This window comes from Lepidochelys kempii, chromosome 2 (assembly GCF_965140285.1).
Source record: "Lepidochelys kempii isolate rLepKem1 chromosome 2, rLepKem1.hap1, whole genome shotgun sequence".
In the NCBI taxonomy this organism is placed as follows: domain Eukaryota; kingdom Metazoa; phylum Chordata; order Testudines; family Cheloniidae; genus Lepidochelys; species Lepidochelys kempii.
This window is the reverse complement of record NC_136381.1, coordinates 255,299,370-255,320,568: the sequence shown is the minus strand read 5'-3', so window position 1 is coordinate 255,320,568 and position 21,199 is coordinate 255,299,370. Positions and strand designations below refer to the sequence as shown.

At 43.9% G+C, this 21,199-nt stretch overlaps 1 protein-coding gene across 11 annotated transcripts in view; it reads right to left on the bottom strand.

Annotated features, from left to right (window-relative positions):
• Positions 1-21,199, bottom strand: part of PRKAG2 (protein kinase AMP-activated non-catalytic subunit gamma 2) — a 379,638-nt gene that overhangs the window by 248,652 nt on the left and 109,787 nt on the right. For all 11 annotated transcript variants that reach the window (XR_012157633.2, XR_012157635.2, XR_012157636.2 and 8 more), the window contains exons 2-3: positions 18,290-18,361; positions 2,586-2,865 (exon numbers count right to left, since the gene is read on the bottom strand). Coding sequence is in view for 7 of the 11 variants with exons in the window: in XM_073334621.2 (XP_073190722.1) it covers positions 2,586-2,865; positions 18,290-18,361 (352 nt within the window). In the remaining 4 variants the exon portion in view is untranslated. The remainder of the gene's footprint in view (positions 1-2,585; positions 2,866-18,289; positions 18,362-21,199) is intronic.

Below are 21,199 nucleotides of genomic sequence, written 5' to 3'. Positions count from 1 at the left end.
CTAAACTGGATATATCATCTCTAATTGTGTGTAATACAAATTTGACTCCCTTCAAAACACTTCCTTCTCCTCCCTTCTCTAGGTTTCAGTCTCTGGGAAGTGGTTCAGTGTGGTGAAGGGACTGGTAAAGATCTTATTTCAATTGACTCTGCAGAATGTCTTGCCAAATATAACCACAAATCCTCTACAACTCTGTGGGCCTGCGCATGCACCCACATACATGTGAGACTATTTGTGTGTACAGAAGTCACCACAAAGTTGCTTATTCTGGTTAGAATAAATATTTCCCAGAATTCTGTTCAAGTAAAAAAAAATTTTAAAGGTCCCTTATGATTCCTATGGATCAAAGAAGATTATCGGTACATTATATGCAATACACATTAGCCAAACACAGCTACAGGCATCAATACTACTGCACCTGTGCACCTATATAGGATTTTAGTTCTTCCATTCACACAAACCAAAACACAGACAATCCAAACAGTCAACCAATTCCAACAATTCCTAATAATAATAAGCAGAGGAAACTTGAGCATTCTGTGATTCACCTGTAAATATGTCCGTTTCCTAGAGCACATGAGCTGTGTGAGCTCTAACTCTTTACTTATATTATTAGATTTTAAAAAGTACAAGTAAATTCTTTCCTCAACAAATAAGTTATTCAAGTGGCTCATTCGGTAACGGGAGCACAAACTACTGAAGAGACACAATCTATGTGTGATAAATAGTAGTCATTTGTGCTGAATCACACCGGTTGAAGTACCTAATGGTTTCAGATGGATGAGCCTAAATATCCTCTCCATTCTCATCAGATCAGGAATCCATGTCATTTTCCTCTGTCTGGTAAGGATAATTTGTTCTATAATAGCATAAACAACATCGGTAAAGTAACTGCTGAAATTCTCTAGGTGGTTAATGAAGCAAAACTTCTCTCATTCTGAGTTAAGTTCACCCTGTGCAGAGGGCCATCACTTACGCCAAGTACCACTTTAGTTCCACTTAGATCCTATGGATGAAATCCCCAGCGCACTGAAGTCAGTGGCAAAATTCCCATCGACTTCAATGGTGTCAGGATTTCATCCAAAGCCTTACATATGACTCATGTGCTGGCTCGCTGCCCAGGGCTAGATTTGTTGATTTGCTTGTAGGAGTCTCATGGTCACTTTGTACAGGACACTTAGTGTGCAAGAAACTGATAAACATCTTAAGTGAAACTGATTCATGGATTCACCAAGGGAAGGTCATGCCTGACTAATCTAATCGCCTTTTATGATGAGATTACTGGTTCTGTGGACGAAGGGAAAGCAGTGGATGTATTGTTTCTTGACTTTAGCAAAGCTTTTGACACGGTCTCCCACAGTATTCTTGTCAGCAAGTTAAGGAAGTATGGGCTGGATGAATACACTATAAGGTGGGTAGAAAGCTGGCTAGATTGTCGGGCTCAACGGGTAGTGATCAATGGCTCCATGTCTAGTTGGCAGCCGGTATCAAGTGGAGTGCCCCAAGGGTCGGTCCTGGGGCCACTTTTATTCAATATCTTCATAAATGATCTGGAGGATGGTGTGGATTGCACTCTCAGCAAATTTGCGGATGATACTAAACTGGGAGGAGTGGTAGATACGCTGGAGGGGAGGGATAGGATACAGAAGGACCTAGACAAATTGGAGGATTGGGCCAAAAGGAACCTGATGAGGTTCAATAAGGATAAGTGCAGGGTCCTGCACTTAGGACGGAAGAACCCAATGCACAGCTACAGACTAGGGACCGAATGGCTAGGCAGCAGTTCTGCGGAAAAGGACCTAGGGGTGACAGTGGACGAGAAGCTGGATATGAGTCAGCAGTGTGCCCTTGTTGCCAAGAAGGCCAATGGCATTTTGGGATGTATAAGTAGGGGCATAGCGAGCAGATCGAGGGACGTGATCGTTCCCCTCTATTCGACATTGGTGAGGCCTCATCTGGAGTACTGTGTCCAGTTTTGGGCCCCACACTTCAAGAAGGATGTGGATAAACTGGAGAGAGTCCAGCGAAGGGCAACAAAAATGATTAGGGGACTGGAACACATGACTTATGAGGAGAGGCTGAGGGAGCTGGGATTGTTTAGCCTGCAGAAGAGAAGAATGAGGGGGGATTTGATAGCTGCTTTCAACTACCTGAAAGGGGGTTCCAAAGAGGATGGCTCTAGACTGTTCTCAATGGTAGCAGATGACAGAACGAGGAGTAATGGTCTCAAGTTGCAGTGGGGGAGGTTTAGATTGGATATTAGGAAAAACTTTTTCACTAAGAGGGTGGTGAAACACTGGAATGCGTTACCTAGGGAGGTGGTAGAATCTCCTTCCTTAGAGGTTTTTAAGGTCAGGCTTGACAAAGCCCTGGCTGGGATGATTTAACTGGGAATTGGTCCTGCTTTGAGCAGGGGGTTGGACTAGATGACCTTCTGGGGTCCCTTCCAACCCTGATATTCTATGATTCTATGATGAAAAACAGCATGTGCCCCATCCGCACTTACTTTACTATAGGCAGGTAAAGAATAGGTCAAGCCCACAGGTACAGTGTATCTTCCTGAAATAACATGATCAATTTCTTACTTTTTCTTGATCTGGAGAAAAACTTCATGCCACCGGGTGAGGTAGACGGGTTAGAACTGGGAGAGGATTCTTTGGAAGAGGACCTGAAGATTCCACTGAAGCTCATTCGGCGAGGGGAGCGTGGGGGAGACTCCTGATATGGGAAGGGGAACACTGTTTTTGGTGAACCTGGGCTATGTTTAGATCTCACAGGGGCAGAAACAGGGCTGGAAGGTCGATTTTGGAGCCCTTTTGAGAAAAGGCCTTTCGAAGGGCTGCCCGTATGGTAGCTCTCTTCCACCTGAGGGGGAAAAGAAAAACAAAACATTAATTCAACCCAGTTTGTTCCCCTAAAAGTCTCAGAACCTGCCTCTGTGGGTATGTCTATACTGCAGCTGGGCGGTGGGATTCCCACTGTGGGCAGACAGGCTCTCACGAGCTCAGCTCAAGCTAGGGTACTAAGAATAGCAGTGTTGATGTTGCAGCACGGGTAGCGGCTCAGGCTAGTCGAAGCCCAAGTCGAAGCCCGCCTGAGTCCTGGTTCCAAGCATGAGCTGCCTCCCATAGTACAATGACCACAAATCTGTCTACCTGGCTGGGAATCAGCACCTCCAAGCTGCACTGCAGCCATACCTTGTGAAATCATTAACCTCATTACAGTGAAATGAGCAACTCTCCCAAACATTCTCAGTGCAAGTAAATATGTGTCTAAGTGTCCAAAAACAACAATCGGGGTGAAATTCACTGCTGTGTCAAGGGCCAGCATAAGGCTTAGTGGGACTGATTTGGTGAACAGGACTTGTGTGGCCCTCAGCACAGGGATCTATGTCACCCCAACTGCATAAGCTCAGATGGAAAAATATGGCAAAAAAATTCTCAAACAGTTGGGGGAGGGGGAGATTTTCCTTATGAATAAAATATTTTGATCTTGAAAAGAGAGCAACAAGATTCTTGGTCTCCACACTTGCTAGCAGACACCACACATGGACAAAAGTGAGTTTAAGTGCTAGGTACATCTGTCTGAAGTGAGTTGTATTGAGTTCCAAACCCCTGGCATGCCTGTTCCGTCACTCTCACTTGCACCTGGTAAACAAAGGGTAAAAGTTTAGGCAGACAACATGCAAATCTGCCATTTTAAACAAGATCCTCTTATAAGGTGCTTAGCTACATGTTCTCCTCTAGAACTTACGCTTATTTAGTAGGCAGGAGTAACATAGCAGCCAAATAGCAATGCTCTGATTACCACAGGATTAGGCTACCCCACAACTCCTGTCCTGCTCATCAATTTATACTTTATGCCAGGTCACTCGTCTCACCTGCACAATGTAGAATCATACCATAAACTTATGACCTAATCAGGGACCTGTTGTGTTGCAACTGTAAAAGCACATACAATAACTCCTCGCTTAACGCTGTAGTTATGTTCCTGAAAAAAATGATACTTTAAGCGAAATGATGTTAAGCAAATCCAATTTCCCCATAAGAATTCATGTAAATGGGGGGGGGGGGGGGTTAGGTTCCAGGATTATTTTTTTGCCAGACAAAAGACTATGTGTGTGGAGATGGGGTACAGGAGCAGGGGATAGGAGCGGGGGGAGGGGGACACCCTGACATTAGCACCCCTCTTCCGCTCCTCCTCCACCCCCCGCACAGCAAGCAGGAGGCTCCTGGGAGCAGTTCCAAGGCAGAGGGCAGGAGCAGCACACGGCGGTGGGGGGAGGAACAGCTGAACTGCCCAGCAATTGACTGCCCAGCCTGCTTGGAAGCTGCCACACAGGGAACTTAGGGGAGTGGGTTTGTGCTGGAAATGGCCCAACTTGATGATCACTTTAGATAAGCTATTACCAGCAGGACAGTGGGGTGGGAGGAGGTATTGTTTCATGATCTCTGTGTGTATATAATATCTGCTGCGGTTTCCACGGTATGCATCCGATGAAGTGAGCTGTAGCTCACGAAAGCTCATGCTCAAATAAATTGGTTAGTCTCTAAGGTGCCACAAGTACTCCTTTTCTTTTTGCGAATACAGACTAACACGGTTGTTACTTTGAAAAAAGAACATTTTAAGTGCATGTTACTAAATGAAAGGAAATTACTGCAATGAATTCTTTCATAACAGCACTGCATACTCACTACATATATGTCACTCCATCACAGGGGGATAGAAGCCTGTGAATTGTCTTTGGGCAGTAGAATAGTACTTCTTTTTAGAATATCTTAGTAGATTTCCAAAAAGGAGGAGTCATTTATATAAATAAGAACAGCAGCAACAATTTAGCCTTGCTAGTATAAGTCACAAGTCACTATCAATCTTCATGCTTCAAGGCACAAAAGCATCACCAGCTGGAGTCAGGAAGAAATTTCTCCCATGGTATAGAATTGAATAGTCTGATGCATTTGTGAGGTTATTTCTCCTTCTGAAGCATCCAGCACTGGCTACTGTTGAAGACAGGATACAAGACCAGATGGATCATTTTTCTTATTCTTTATGTTTCTTGCAGTATACTTTCAAAGTCAAGCACGAATCTAACTCCCATTTGTGCCTTTGACAAATCTGTCTGGCTGTGATGCAGATGTAATAAAAACGTCACTCTCCAGATTCTCTCAGTGATAACCCTCTCACATTATTGTATGTTGGTACAGGAAAACAAGCACAGTGTGAATCAGATAGGTCTATATGCAAGTAGTATGTGACACAATGGGCCATTCAATCCAGACTGGATAAGCAGGTATTAAGAGATAAGTGATCAAAATAAACAATGGAAACGCAATGTAAATTAATACGCAAGTGAGGTCTAATAAAATAAAATGAAAGACTGTCTTAGCCAGTCAGCATGTTAAGTCAAAGAAAGATGCCAAGACCAAACACCTAATTGAAGAAGGGAAAGCTTCCTGCACTGCTGAGTTGGGGAAGAGCATATATTCACAGGGATTTTAAGATCCAGGTTTAAGCTTAGGGTCCCTAAAACTTGGATTGAGGCTGCAAGTATTGGTAAGGATGGAGAGAGGAGGCTGTGTGATACATTGTTCACTAATACCATGCAGACCCTATTCTGCTTTTTGCATGATATGTAAAATGGTCATTAAAGATTCCCTAGCACAGGGGTGGCCAAACTGTGGCTCTTTTACAAGTGCAGCTCATGGAACCCCTGCAATGCTCCCCCATTCTCCAACTACCAGACTGGGAGGAGGAGCTCGGGACCTCTGCCTTGCAGCCGGGTGGTGGGGGACTTCTGCCCATCAGGGAGTGGGATCTCGGGGCTTCAGCCCTGCAGGATGCTCCTTCTGGGGCTCAGGGCTTCAGCAGGAGCTGGGCTGATTCCCCAAGTCCTGTTAGGCGCCTCCTCCAGGGCTGAAGCCCCAAGCCCTAGCCCCCGCCAGGTGTGCCCTGGCTCTCGAACTTCTGATGACTGTTGTATGTGGCTCGGAGGGCCAGTAAGTTTGGCCACCCCTGCCCTAGCACTTTTCACTGGAGCTGTTAACCTGGGCACCCTAGCTAAAATTCAGCCCAGGTAACTGCACCCTGCCTAACAAACTCCCACTTCTAGTTTCACCTGGATATGGTATTCTTCTTCACTTCCTGTCCTCACCTGTGGGGTGGTGCTGCAGTGCACTGTCAAGCAGATTTAATGTGTCTTCACAGAGAAGGCCACACTTCAGTGGCAATGTGATTTCTCTACTTAATATAGTTTGTAAAGTATGTTGAGTTCCTTCAGCATGAAAAAAAACACTATACAATTATAAGATTATCTAGAAACATATAGTCATATTTCATCAGACATCCCCTCCAATCTGGTTACATCCTTCCACTCCACTGAAACTGCCCTCACCAAAGTCTTTAATGGTATCTTCCTATACTCCATCCTCCTCCTTTCTGCTGCTTTTTAAGCCACTTCTCTCGCCCTTCTCCTCAATACCCCATTCTCCCTAGATTTTCAGGGCAACGTTCTCTTAGATCCCCCTGTCCTCTTTGACCACTCTTTTAGTGTCTAACACAGCTCTGTTGTTGGTCCTCACGTGATCTTCATCTACACCCTATCCCTGGACATCTTCATCTAGAGACACAGATTAAACTATCATCTCTATGCTGAGGACTCCATGCTTCTCCACACCTGATCTTGGAGCCAAATCCCATACCTTGGAGCCTCTAGATTTCTGTTGGATGATTCACTGACCACTCAAGTTTATACAGCCAAGAAAAAGTTCATCAATCTGTTCTCCTAACCTAATATCATTTCCCCCATTCTCCATCACTGCTAACACTACTCAACATCCTCCTCTTCATCTTCAATCCTGCCTCTCATTCCTCCCTCACATCCAAATCTCGTGGCTTTCTTTCCTCAATTTCTTACTGAAAATCTGGTTCTTCCTTTCTGTCCCAAAAGCTAAGGCACTTGTCTGAACTTTGGTCTTGAGGACTGCAAAGTACTCTTCTCTGGCCTCCTGGATATACATATCACTTGTCTAAAATCTATCCAAAACACTCCTGCCAAAATGACCCCTCTCACCATCCATCTGACAATGAGTTCAAAGGAATTTTTGGTGCTCAGTACCTCTGAAAATTCAGTCAACTTTGATTCAACTTCCGATAATGGATTTAGATGCTTATTGGTACTCTAAGGTTTGAAAATATTGACTTATTCCCAGACTAGAAATGGGCTCAAACTAATATCCTGGTTTTGAACACTCCTGAATTTAGGGGACATTTTGATTTGAAATTTGCGCCTTGAGTCCAGCTCCTATTAAATACTCCTGTACTGCCCTCCCCCTCTTCCATTCAAAGGGGCTAGGATGTTTATGGAACATTTGGGTTTTGTTATCCTTCTCTTTCAGTGAGTTATTTGACCTTAATTATGCTTCTATGCTGAAAAAAATGAAGGCAGATTAACAGAAAAAGAATCTCCTTCCACTCTCCTTGATGGGGAGAATAAATGTAATTAGAGAGAATACACTAGCTAGAAGTCTCTACTTATTTCCTGCCCTTCCAGTGAATCTCAATAAGAGGCTCTTTGATAAACTTAATTGGATGATTTCCTCATTCCGGTGGAACAAAAGAGCTCATAGAATCAGAAGAGCTGGCTTGATTAGACCAGAAGATAATGGAGGGTTTGCATTCCCATGCAGCATGTGGTTATGCTCTGCACTATTACTTTCCTTGATTCTGTATGAGTTACAGCAAGGAGATGATAAAGCATCCTACAGAATCAGAGCGATGTCACCTTCCTAAAATAAAATAGGATACGACCAAGTTGGCTGACCCGGTAGCCTAGAGAGAGTGCTCTGCGCGGCCATGTGGACGACCTGGGTTATGCTTCTGATCTCAGTTCCCAGAGCCAGTAGGGGCTGGAAGTGCTTTAGAGGCTGAGGCCAAGCTACACTACAGGCCCTAGTACAGCAAACCTACAGCACTGCAGCTGTGCCGCTGTACACACGTCCTACAATAATGGAAGAGGTTTCCCATGGGTGAAGTTAATCTACCTCTTCAAGCAGCAGTAGTGAGGTCAATGGAAAAATTATTTTATTGACCAAGCCATAGCTACACTGGGGGTTAACTGTGGAGCTCACGGGTGTGAATTTTTTGCACTCCTGGGTGATGTAGCTAGGCCAATCTAAATTGTAAGCGTAAACCAGGCCTGGGTACTCAGCACTCATGGGAAAAGAAGTGCCCATTATTATTACAGACCCCTTGGGGGCACTCCTTAAATGGAGTCTCATCCATTCTTCTTCAGCTGACTTGAAGCATAGGGTATCAATGGGATGAGAGAAAAATGAGTAAATCCCCTAGGTTCAATAAGAGATGGACAGGAGAGACAATAAGTGGTAAGCACATTAATTATTAATGACCCTCTATGCCCAGCACACAGAGGGTTAGAAAATGGAAAATTCCCCAGTGAAGGTCAGGAAGGGACAAAACGTTAGAAATTTCTCTTTAAATGAGATACATTCTATAGCATGGGAGACCATCACCGGAACGAACTGGAGGAGAGAGGACCCTAGACTCCCTGAAGGACACTAAGAGCCAAAGCGCTCTCTGGAGGGGTAAGAAAACTGAGGGAGGGTCTTGCATGCAGGGATGGGTGGGAGTACCCACCTGGGCGGTGCTCTGGGAAACGCCTGCTTAAGCTAGTAGGGACACTCGAGAGATCAGCACTAGCACTGGGGCCTAGGGCAGCTGAACTGTGGGATCCCACATCCCAATAAGGGGGTACAAGAGAAAGGTTCTGTTCCCCAGGAGTGTGCCAGAGAGGTCAGGTTAAGACAGTGTCAGGATATTGCCTACACCAGGGATCTCAAACTCAAATCACTACGAGGGCCACATGAGAACTAGTACATTGGCCCAAGGGCCGCATTACTGACACCTTTACAAATAAAGATACAAAAGCCCCCCCCGCCTCTGCCCTGGCCCTGCCCCCACTCCAGCCCTTCCATGAGGCCTCACCCCTGCCCCGCCTCTTCCCACCCCTTCCCCGCCCCCATTCCAACACCTTCCCCAAATCCCCGCCCCTGCCCTGCCTCTTCTCTGCCTCCTCCTAGGAGCATGCAGCTCCCCGCTCCTCCCCCCTCCCTCCTGGAAAGCACTAAGCACCGCCAAACAGGTGTTTGGTGGTGGGAAGCACCTGGAGGTAGGCAGAGGAATGGGGACGCGGCACGCTGTGGGGGCGGCAGGTGAGGGGAGCTTGGCGGCAGCAGGAAATAACTCCAGGGGGGTGGGGAGCTGGGTGGGCTGCAGCAAATAACTCTGTAGGCCACATGCGGGCCACGTGTTTGAGACCCCTGGCCTACACCCACTGGGCTTAAAGGAAACTGGGATCCAAGGGTTGAGTCCAATACAGCAGACTTATGTCTGACCACCAGAGGAAGCCTGTCAAGGGCTGTGACTGCTTTACTCTTCCTACCAGCATCACAAAACTCTTGCCTGCATTCAGTTTCAGCTAACTACTCCTCTCTTGGAGATGGTGTTCATAGTTTCTAAGGCCAGAAGGGACCACTGTGATCACCTAGTCTGACCCCTGTATAACACAGGCCATAGAACTTCCCTGAATTAATTCCTGTTTGATCTAGAGAATATTTTTTAGAAAAAACACTCCGTCTTGATGTTTAAAATTGTAAGTGATGGAGAATCCACTACAGCCCTTGATAAGTTATTCCAATGCTTAATATAACAATCACTATTAACATTTTGCATTTTATTTCTAGTCTGAATTTGTCTAGCTTTAACTTCCAGCCATTGGATCTTGTTATACTTTGGTCTGTTAGACTGGATTGTGCTCTATTATCAAATTTCGGTTCCCCATTTAGGTACTTCTAGACTGTGGTCAAGTCATCACTTATCCTTCGCTATTGTTAAGCTGAACAGATGGAGCTCCTTGAGTCTTTCACTATAAGGAATGTTTTCCAATCAGTCTCACGGCTCCGCTCTGAACTCTTTCCAATTTATTATCATCTTTCTTGAACTGTGGATACCAGCACTGGACATGGTATTGCAGTAGCAGTTGCACCAGTGCCAAATACAGAAGTATTGTAACTTCCCTATTCCTCATCCAGATTGCCCTGTTTGCATATCCAAGGATAGCATTAGCCTTTTAGGCCACAGTGTAGCACTGGGAGTTCATGTTCAACTGACTATCCACCATGACCCAAGTCCTTTTCAGAGCCACTGCTTGCACTGTATGGCCTACATTCTTTGTTCTGAGATGAATGACCTTACATTTGGACATATTAAAATGCCTACTGTTTGCTTATACCCAGCTTTCTAAGCAATTCAGATCACTCTGTATTGGTGACCTGTCCTCTTCATTATTTACCACTCCCCCAAACTATGTGTAAACCTTTGCAAACCTTATCAGCATTTGCATTTGCAAACCTTATCAGCAATCATTTTATGTTTTCCTCCAGATCATTAATAAATATACTAAATAGCATAATGCTAAGAACCGATCCCTGTGGGACCCCACTGTAAACAAACCTGCTTGATGATTCCCCATTTAAAATTATATTCTGAAACCTATCAGTTACCCAGTTTTTAATCAGTTCAATATGTGAAACATTAATTTTGCCTCATTCTAGTTTTGTAATCAAAATATTCTGTGGTACCAAGTCAAATGCCTTGTGGAAGTCTGAGAATATTACTTGAACACACACAGCTTTTTCAACCACCCTTGTAATTTCATAAAAAAATATCAAGTTAGTTTGACAGGATCTATTTTACAATAGCCCATGCTGATTGGCACTAATTATATTACCCTCCTTTAATTCTTTATTAATTGAGTCCAGTATCAGCTATTGTATTATTTGCCTGGGATCAATGTCAAGCTAACAGGGTTATAATTACCCAGGTTATCTTGGTTACCCTTTTAAAATACTGGCACATTAGTTTTCTTGCACTCATCTGGAACTTCTCCAGTGTTCTAAGACTTAGCAAATATTATCATTAATGGTCCAGCAAGCTCCTTGGTCAGCTCTTTTAAAACTCTTGGATGCAAATTAACCAGACTATAAGATTTAAAAATATATAGCTTTAGTACTGTTATTTAATATCCTCCTTAGTTACAGTTGGAATGGAAAGTACTTCATCATCATCATCTTCCTAAATATAGAACAAATATTTATTGAACATTTCTGCTCTTTCTGCATTATTATTGACAGTTCTACCATTTCCATCTAGTAATGGACCAACACCATTGTTAGGATTCCTTTTGCTCTTAATATACGTAAATCCCCTCTTCTTATCCATAACTCTGCTGGCCATTAATTTTTTCTTGTGTCCTCTTTTGCCTCCCATATTAATTTTCTACAGTTCCTAGCTTCTGAGTTATATTCATTACTAAGGATCTGATTTAGTCATGGAGGTCATGGCAGTCATGGATTCTGTGACTTTACTGGACCTCCATGACTTTTTCGGTTTCAGCTGTCAGCTGAAACCGGGGCTGGAGCTGGGGCTGTGCGCCCTCCCTCCCCCCACAGTTGTGTGCTCCTGTCCCAGAGCTGGGGCTAGAGCTGGGACTGTGCACCACTTTCCCCCTGCCCTGGAGCCAGGTCTGTGCATCCCACTCCCGCCCTGCAGCTTCAGCCGCAGCTGGAGTTGAGGCTGCATGCCCCTGCCCTGCAGCTGGTGCTGGACCCAAGACTGTATGCCCCTCCCCACCCTTGTGGCTTCAGCTGGGACTGTGCACCCCTGCCCCATGGCTGCCCTCCCCCACAGCTATGGCTGGGGCCAGAGCCAGGGCTGTGCCCCCCCACATCCCCCATGGCTGCGGCCAGGGCTGCGTACCCCTACCTTCTGGGTCTGTGGCTGGAGCCAAGGCTATTCGCCCGCCCCCCCCACCGCCCCAACAAAGGCGGTGGGGCTCAGGTTGTCAGTCCAACCCTATGGGGCTCCAGCTGTCATTCCTCCCCCCACCCCACCCCACCCCACCCCAGCCCTGCCCCCCCCCGGTTATTTTTAGTGAAGTCATACACAGGTCACGAGCTCCCATGACTTTTGTTTGTTGCTCGTGACCTGTCCGTGACTATTACTAAAAATAACCCTGACACAATCTTAACCTTATTCATTGCTATAACTTCCCCTTTCTTCCATGTGTTTTACAGGTATTTTTTAAATGTTTAAAGCTGCTTTCACTTCCCCTCTAAGCCAAGTTTTTTGTATTGTTTGATTTTTTAAACCAGCAGGGCCTACTTACTTCATTGTGGCTTTTTGGACATCTAGTAACTTTCCAAATTCTCATTCATTTTAATTATCCAAGAATGCACATCTTACTGGTTTGGACTTTATTCTGTTTGCACATAACAAATGTAATCAAGTCTTTCTGATCCTTTGTACCTAAGGTACCACTACTTTTTAGTTCTGTGATCAATTCCCCTTTATCTGTCAAGATAAGGTCTAACATAGAAGCCCCCTTTGTTGGATGCAATACTTTGTGAGTTAAGGAATTGTCTTCTATAGCTTTTCGAAATTATAAGGATATATTAGAACTGGAAGCATGAGAGAATATGTTGCTCAGATTGAAGTCCCTCATGATAATGCATTTTTTTTTCTCCCTTACACATTACAGATAGGGCTTAACAAGCCGCTCTCCTGTTCTCTAGTGTGATTTGGTGGCTGTAGCAGATGCCAACTGGTATCGCATCTTGTACTTTATCTGTCAGAATATTAATCCGTATGCATTCAAGATCATTTGCTTCCAACTTGCCAGTATGTCACTCCCCATCCCCATTGCCCACTCAGTCCTTCCTGAATAGACCATAACCATTATCTCACATTCCAATTGTGTGAATCTTTGCACCAGATTTCAGGAATGCCAACTAGGTCAAGTTTATGCTCATAAATGAGCAATTCCCATTCTAACAATAGTGTTTACGTCTTATGTAAAGTCAGGTTAACTTCAGTACCCGAAAAGATAATGGAGCAAATAATCTGCAAACACCTAGAAGATAATAAGGTAATAAGTAACAGTCAGCATGGATTTGTCAAGAACAAATCACGTCAAACCAACCTAATAGCTTTGTTTGACAGGGTAACAAGCCTTGTGGACAGCGGGGAAGCAGTAGAGGTGATATATCTTGACTTCAGTAAAGCTTCTGATATTGTCTCAAGTGACGTTCTCATAAACTAAGGAAATACAACCTAGATGGAGCTACTATATAGTAAGTGGATAACTGGTTGAAAAACCATTCCCAGAGAGTACAGTAACTCCTCACATAACATCGTCCCGGTTAACGTTGTTATGTCACTGATCTATTAGAGAACGTGCTCGTTTAAAGTTGTGCAATGCTCCCTTACAACGTTGTTTGGCAGCCGCCTGCTTTGTCCACTGCTTGCAGAAAGAGCAGCCCGTTGGAGCAAGCTGGTGCGGGCTTGGGGTGGGCCGGCAGCCCCCCCATCAGCTCCCCTAAATTCGCCGCATGGCAGCCACGCAGCAGGCAATCAATTGCCAGGCATTCAGGTGTCCCTCCCCCCACTGCCATGCGCTGCTCCTGCCCTCTGCCTTGGAGCTGCTTCTGGGAGCCTCCTGCTTGCTGTGCAGGGGATGGGGAGAAAGAGGGGTGTTGATGTCAGGGTGTCACCCTCCACCCGCTCCTGTATCCCATCTCTACAGAGCAGGGGAGGGACATGACAGGAGACAGGGCTCAGGACGGAGGAAGTTTGCAGGCAGCAGATGCTGTCTCAACTTTCTGATCTACTTAAAAAGGCAGTGTACTTAGAGTGGGGTCAGCGTACTTAGAGAGGCAAAGCGCTTCTCTCTTTCTCTTTCTCTCTCTCACACACACACACACACACACACACACACACACGGTGTGTGTCTCTGTCTTACACACACACGCACCGCCCCCCCAGCACTTTGGAAAGTGGAGGAACTGGTGTGCTCTCGTGGGACAGCGTTGGTTTATCATGTTCGGTTTCCACACGGAATGTTTGCAGCCACTGCCACGCATCTATTGTGTCTCCTCCCTCCACTTGTGCTGCCTTGTAGAGCGTGAGGCTACAACAACAACGTGTTAACCCTTGAGGGCTCAGCAGAGTGCTAGTTCATCATTTAGCATTCCCTGGGAAATATCCCACCCTTTGACTCCACTACCTCAACCAAGCTTCACAATCATCATTGCTGTGTACAGTATTAAATTGTTTGTTTAACACTTACGCTCTGTGTGTGTGTGTATGTGTATAATGACTTTTGTCTGGCGAAAAAAGTTCCCTGGAACCTGGCCCCCACACATTTACATTAATTCTTATGGGGAAATTGGATTCGCTTAACCTTGTTTCGCTTAAAGCAGCATTTTTCAGGAACATAGCTACAGTAACTCCTCACTTAATGTTGCAATCAGTGATTCACAGTCAAGCTGGAAGGGCATATCAAGTGGGGTCTTGCAGGGATCAGTTCTGGGTCTGGTTCTGTTCAATATCTTCAACAATGATTTAGATAATGGCACAGAGAGTACACTTACAAAGTTTGCAGATGATACCAAGCTGGGAGGGGATGCAAGTTCTTTGAAGGACAGGATTAAAATTCAAAATGATCTGGACAAACCGGAGAAATGGTCTGAAGTAAATAGGATGAAATCAATAAGGACAAAAGAAAAGTATTCCACTTAGGAAGGAACAATCAGTTGCACACATGCAAAATGGGAAATGACTGCCTAGGAAGGAGTACTGCAGAAAGGGATCTGGGGGTCATATTGGATCAACAAGCTAAACATAAGTGAACAGTGTAACACTGTTGCAAAAACAATAATTATTCTGAGATGTATTAGCAGCAGTGTTGTAAGGACGGCACAAGAAGTAATTCTTCCACTCTACTCCGTGCTGATTAGGCCTCAACTGGACTATTATGTCCAGTTCTGGGTGCCACACTGCAGGAAACATCTGGACAATTGGAAAAAGTCCAAAGAAGAGCAAGAAAAATGATTAAAGGTCTAGCAAACATGACCTGTGAGGGAAGATTGAAAAAACTGGAGAAGACTAATAACCGTTTTCAAGTACATAAAAGCTTGTTATTAGGAGAAGGGAGGTAAATTGTTCTTGTTAATCTCCGAGGATAGGACAAGGACAAGAAGCAATGGGCTTAAATTGCAGCAAAGGCAGTACAGGTTGGACATTAGGAAAAATTTCCTGTCAGGATAGTTAAGCACTGGAATAAATTGTCTAGGGAGGTTCTGGATTCTCCATCATTGGAGATTTTTTAAGAGCAGGTTAGACAAACACCAGTCAGGCATGATCTAGATGCAGGGGACTGGACTAAGGTCCCTTTTAGTCCTACAATTCTATGATTCTATATATCAGAGTATACTGCTGAGGCTTTAGTCCATGTTGTCTCTCAGTCTCACCAGCTATTTCATATAGATGTTGAATACATCAGGACTGAGCTTTGTGGGACTCCATAGGTAAGATCTCTGGAGGTGGGGGGAACTAATTGTCTTAATGATACTCTGAGTTCCATCAGAAAGGAGGACTTGCATCATTTCAGGGAACTCCTGGACAGGTGTATTTGGAGATCAACAGTACCAAGTTCTCCATAAGGGTCTAACAGCATGAATACTGATGTACTTCCCCCTATCTATAGAAGAGGGAGAACATTCACCCAATCAACAAGTGCTGCTTCGGTAGCATGTCACACCAGAAGCTTACATGAGAAGTCTCCAAGCAGTCAAACTATAGTCCCTGCCCTGAGCAGTGAAGGAGAAAGCTGAGCTGAGATTAACTCCTTGTTCACATGGCACCAGACAGTGAGGAGAGGAAGGATGGTTATAGCTTATTATTATTCTTAAGTTTAAGCAATTAAGGTACTGGAAGGGACTCAGGATATCTACGTTCTATTCCTAGCTCTGCCACAGACTTCTTGTGTGTTCTTGGGCAAAACATTTTCAGTCCTTCAGTTCACTATTTGTACAATAAGGATACTACTTCCATGCCTGAAAGGGATGTTAGGACGATACATTCATTAATGATTGTGAGCTGCTCAGATATTATAGTGATGAGCACCACAGGAAACACTTACAAATACATTTTCTAAAAGTGCCTTTGCACCCTTTCCCAAGGAAGAACAGTCAAATTTAATGATAAACTTTAAAAGCAGATGATAGTGAGATCTTGTGGACTACTCACCTTTAACTCACTCTATAACCTAGACAGTGAAGGGATTTAAGTATGAAAAGATAGACATCTCTGATTTACTGCAGGTCTCCAAAATGACTGGGACATGGGAAACAGACCCTATATATGAAGGAGTCACTTCTTTTTGCATGTGCAAGTTAGATGGGTCAGACTGTGATTTCAACCTTGGAGAAGGGAGAACCACTTTACCTGAAGTAAAATACTAATTTGAATTGTTTGTTTGCTTATCTTCAGCAAAGGCTGACTTACAGAAATTTCATACCTCTTCAATGGTACGAATCCTACAACCCAATCCTACAGCTGTGCCATGCATAGAATTTGAAGTCAATGGCAGTTCTGCAGGCTGAGTGACTGGTGTTCAAAAAATATCTTTACTGGAGCTACTGAAAGAAGAGGTGGTTGCTGGGAAACATTGTTTCAGCTCTTCCCAAGAAAGTCACTGGTCAGAATGACATCACAAAACTGGTAGGAAAAATTCAGGCATCTCCAAAATGTCAAAGGAGGACTTCAAAGAGGCACCACACAGCCTTGGGAACGAGTAAGACCACAAGAGAAAATCAGGTACATATTTTTTTTAAACGATTGACCCTCATATAATTTTCCCATCATCAAGAGAAAATAGGAGACTGTAGATGGAGAAAGCAGTTTTTAGCCAGAAATTACTGCCTTTCACCATCATAAAAATTCAGAGCAAAGATATCACACTCTTCAGTTTATGATCCACCAAATATATATATCTTTCAGTGACTTTGTACATTTTTTCCCCATCCAGTGTCTACATGAGTTCCCTTCCATCCATCTCTGACTCCTGCATCACAGTCTTAGAAGTTCGAACACAGAAAAGAACAAGGTCACTGACATTAGGATGCTGAACTACTGATGGATTGGACTGGCTTCTAACATGATTATTCTCTACTCTGAGGTGCAAAATAATAGAGAAAAAAGTGCTAACAAAAGCCAATTTATTTAAGTGTCACTTCTGGACACATATTAACTTCACTAGGGCAATATTTGTCATTTCCCCTGCCTTGAGCCACAAAATACAGACACTTCGATAGACTGTAGGAAGTCTCATTTAACCATACAGTTAATATTCTTCGCATAAGTGTTATTGTAAGTCAGAATAGGCCATTTTGCAGCTATAAGCTGAACTGGCACGTTTTCGGGGAGGTCTACTCTTCATTCTCCAGACTAGACAGCATGGCCACACACACACACACACCCACACACCCCCAGACCTACTGCACTCCAAGAATAGCCATGTTGGAATGAGATCAGAACGAGTGACAGCATCTTCCAAACTCTACTGGAGCTATGAGGCCAGGACTTTGGGAACCAGGAGACCCCATCACAACCGATGCCACTGTGAAGGTCATGGAGCTGCTCTATAACAAGTTTTGAATACTGTCTTTCTATGTATTTGTCTGACTGTTGGCAAGGGATGTTTGCCAAATTAATATGTTTGGTTTAGTTTAACAGCAGGCTTCTGGAAAAACAAGCAGGAAGGCAAGGGAGTGGATTCCAGTAAGATACCTCCAGGGGGATTAAGGGAGAATGCCTGAGCTATTAAGCAGGAAGCTCATACTTCCTTGGCTTCAGTTAAATTTTACAGCTTATTTTGCCAATAGTGGTAATAAACAGATCAAAAATACTATAAAGAGTTAAAAGGACTCACTGGCCAGAAGTCAGGGAACTGTTCATAGGGACTAGACTGACGCCCTTAGACATCTGTTTGTTTATTGTACAACACCACACAGCAACGCCTCTTGAATCACACAGTAGCTAACCATATTCCTAGGGACAACTGTTGTAATTCAGTGAGGCGTGTTACTGCATTAAGTTAAATTTAATTTGCAGTGTTTACAGCAACAGTGCTGTAGTAAGGACTATGTTTCTTTCTTCAAAGGAAGTATCACATTAGTACAACAGTGATGCAGGGCAACCCAGCAGTGGCTATATTTATCCCTGGTCTAATTCCATGGACACTGGGGACTTGCAGCAGGGAAGAATCTGGGCCCAAGACTCCCAGCCTCTGCAAACCTAAGTAAAATAAAATGTGTTTATACTACCACAAGCACTATGAAATTACAAGGAGGATGAAAGCTTTGAAACATCCTACCTTTCGAGAAGCACTTTTGTCTGAGCTCTCCACATCTCCATCCAGGAATGGCATGGCAAATGAGCTAAGATCCTAGAAGGGAAGAAAAAGGAAATTTAATGCCTTATATTAATACTTTTCTCCACTTTGCTTTAGATATTCTTATTGTTCTAGTTCACAGTTTTATTCCTGAAGCATCCACCGGCATACCATGTACTACTTTACAAGTAAGCTTTAACAACGGCTGCAAAATGAGGGCCCTCTTCAGCACTCCCTGCCTCTGAAGCCAATGGGAGATTTGCTTGAATCTGGTGGGAGTAAGGAATGCTTAGCTGGGGCCTAGGCCTCGTCCCCTGAGACTCAGAACCTAGGGCCTTATGCTAGGTCTCTCAAATGAGACTAATGGAGTTAGGTGTCGAGATTCCACCAAAATTCACAGAAGATGATATTCGGGATATACATGCTTGTTCACCAACACAAATCTCTTGCCTCTAGCAGTGCCATCATCATTATTTTTATGCACTATTTCAAGCAATTAACAAGAGAAAATATAGATAATCTGAAAATATGTAACATATGTATAGGAGAGAGAAAACACCAACAGCGTGGAGTTGGGAAAATAACCTATGTACTTTCACAAATTAGAGAGGAGCACACGATTGATCAAGTGAAGTGGAACCATGAGACAAGTATACACGGTCATTCTTAATTAATGAAAACAAACTGCAATTATGTTCCACCCCCCGCTGCCTGTTCTATTTAGATCACTTTCCAGTCTCAGCATTTAGACTAACGCAGTTTTTTTTTTTAATTAATAATTAAATGTTTTCTGTAGGGCTCAAATTTACCATCCATCTGGTCAGAGAAGTGGGTAATGCGCAACTCACACTATACCTCTCAGTTATTCAACTTTGTGAACAGAAGTTCTGTAATGAGATACCTAACTGCAGTTTGAGCTTTGGATCCGAACAAATATTTGGGGCTGAACAAATATTTTTCCTGATGTAGAACACACACACCCCCCTCTGCCCTCTTGGTGTCAGTTCAAATGCAGGCCATTTTAGTAGTGGCTAAAAGTTATCAGCTAATGGCTGTTTGGTGGGTCTCCATCTGGTTCCTTATGGAGAAGTATCTAAATCACAAGAGCCGCCACCTATATTGGCACCCTTTTTGGGAGCATCATCAGAGAACCTCTATTCAATCCCTCTTTAACAGCAACACTTACATTCGTAACTCATCCAATAGCATGATCTTTTTTTTTTTTTTTGCACAGTTCATAAAAACTTAACTTGTGATTGAACAGTTTTTCATCAAAAGTTAACTTTGTTCTTTCTTTTTTGTTTTTGGAGGTGGTGTTTTTTGGGGAGGGGAGTTGGGGGGGTTTTGTTTTAGTTTTTTTTTCAATGAAAGTGTGTGGCAAAATGAGCAGATGGCAGAGCAAAAACTGGTCTCATCCCAGATTGCACAATCATCCTAAATACAAAACATGATTTTTTTAAGCACAAACAAACTTCAGACACACTTGAGGACTGTGCCTTTAGAATATTCCAGTTATATATCCTAATAACAAGTCTGGACATTTTGGCCTCAACCTCTCCATCTCAAAATTCTCCCCACCCCAGTTCCTATGGCTGGTTTAACAGCAGAACTGCCCGTTTTTCCTAAAGGACGATTATTGTAGCCTAGTGGACAAAGCCCCTGCATTGCATTTAGAGGATTCTGTATTCAAACCCCAATTAGGGTTGCATTTCTTTACACATTCAATATTTGTGTAATGAAATGCAACCCCAACAAAAAATGTGTAATAAAATGAAACCCCTTCAATGTTATCTATTTGTTCAATGAGATAGTGGTGTTTCAGTTCCAACTATTTAATAATTACCTGTACCAGGCTGTAGTGGAATGTCATGTATGCATGCAGCAACTCTACACAAAACATTAATTCAAATTTTCATGGAACTTCGCTAGCATGTGAACTAAAGAATACACTTGGTAGCTCATTGTACATTTATTCCGTGTGCCGGGCTCCCACTCATGTCAGTGGGACACATTGTCCCCTCTGCTTCCACAGGGAAAGGGGATTCAAAACTGGTAAATCTGGATGGGCATGCATAGTATAGGAAGAGGTCCCACATCATGCAGTTGTCCATCCTGTACTTATCCAAGTCTGTGAAAGCTCCTTTCAGGGTGCAATGATCAAGGCTACGTTTTAGTCATGGGTAGTTTTAGTACAGTAACTCCTCGCTTAAAGCTGTAGTTATGTTCCTGAAAAATGCTACTTTAAGCGAAACAATGTTAAGCTAATCCAATTTCCATATAAGAATTAATATAAATGGGGTTGTTAGGTTCTGGGGAAATTTTTTTCATCAGACAAAAGACTATATATTACACACACACAGACAGTATAAGTTTTAAACAATTTAATACTGTACACAGCAATGATGATTGTGAAGCTTGGTTGAGGTGGTGGAGTCAGAGGGTGGGTTATTTCCTGGGAAATGCCTTACTGCTAAATGATGAACTAGCACTCAGCTGAGCCCTCAAGGGTTAACACAGTGTTGTTAATGTAGCCTCACACTCTACAAGGCAGCACAAATGGAGGAAGGGGAGACAGCATAGCAGAGAGGGACAGAGACACACAGTGCGTGTTTGAGAGAGAGAGACGTGCATTGCCCCTTTAAGTATGCTGACCCCACTCTACGTACACCGCCTTTTTAAGTAGACCAGCAAGCTGAGACAGCAGCTGCTGCCAGCAAGCTCCCTCTGTCCTGAGCCTTGTCATGTGTCCTCCTGGTCTGGGGAGATAGGGTACAGGAGCAGGGGGCAGGAGTGGGAGGAGGGGGGGGACACTGTGACATTAGCACCCCTCTCACCCCGTCCCCCCCCACAGCAAGCAAGAGGCTCCCGGGAGCAGCTCCAAGGCAGAGGGCA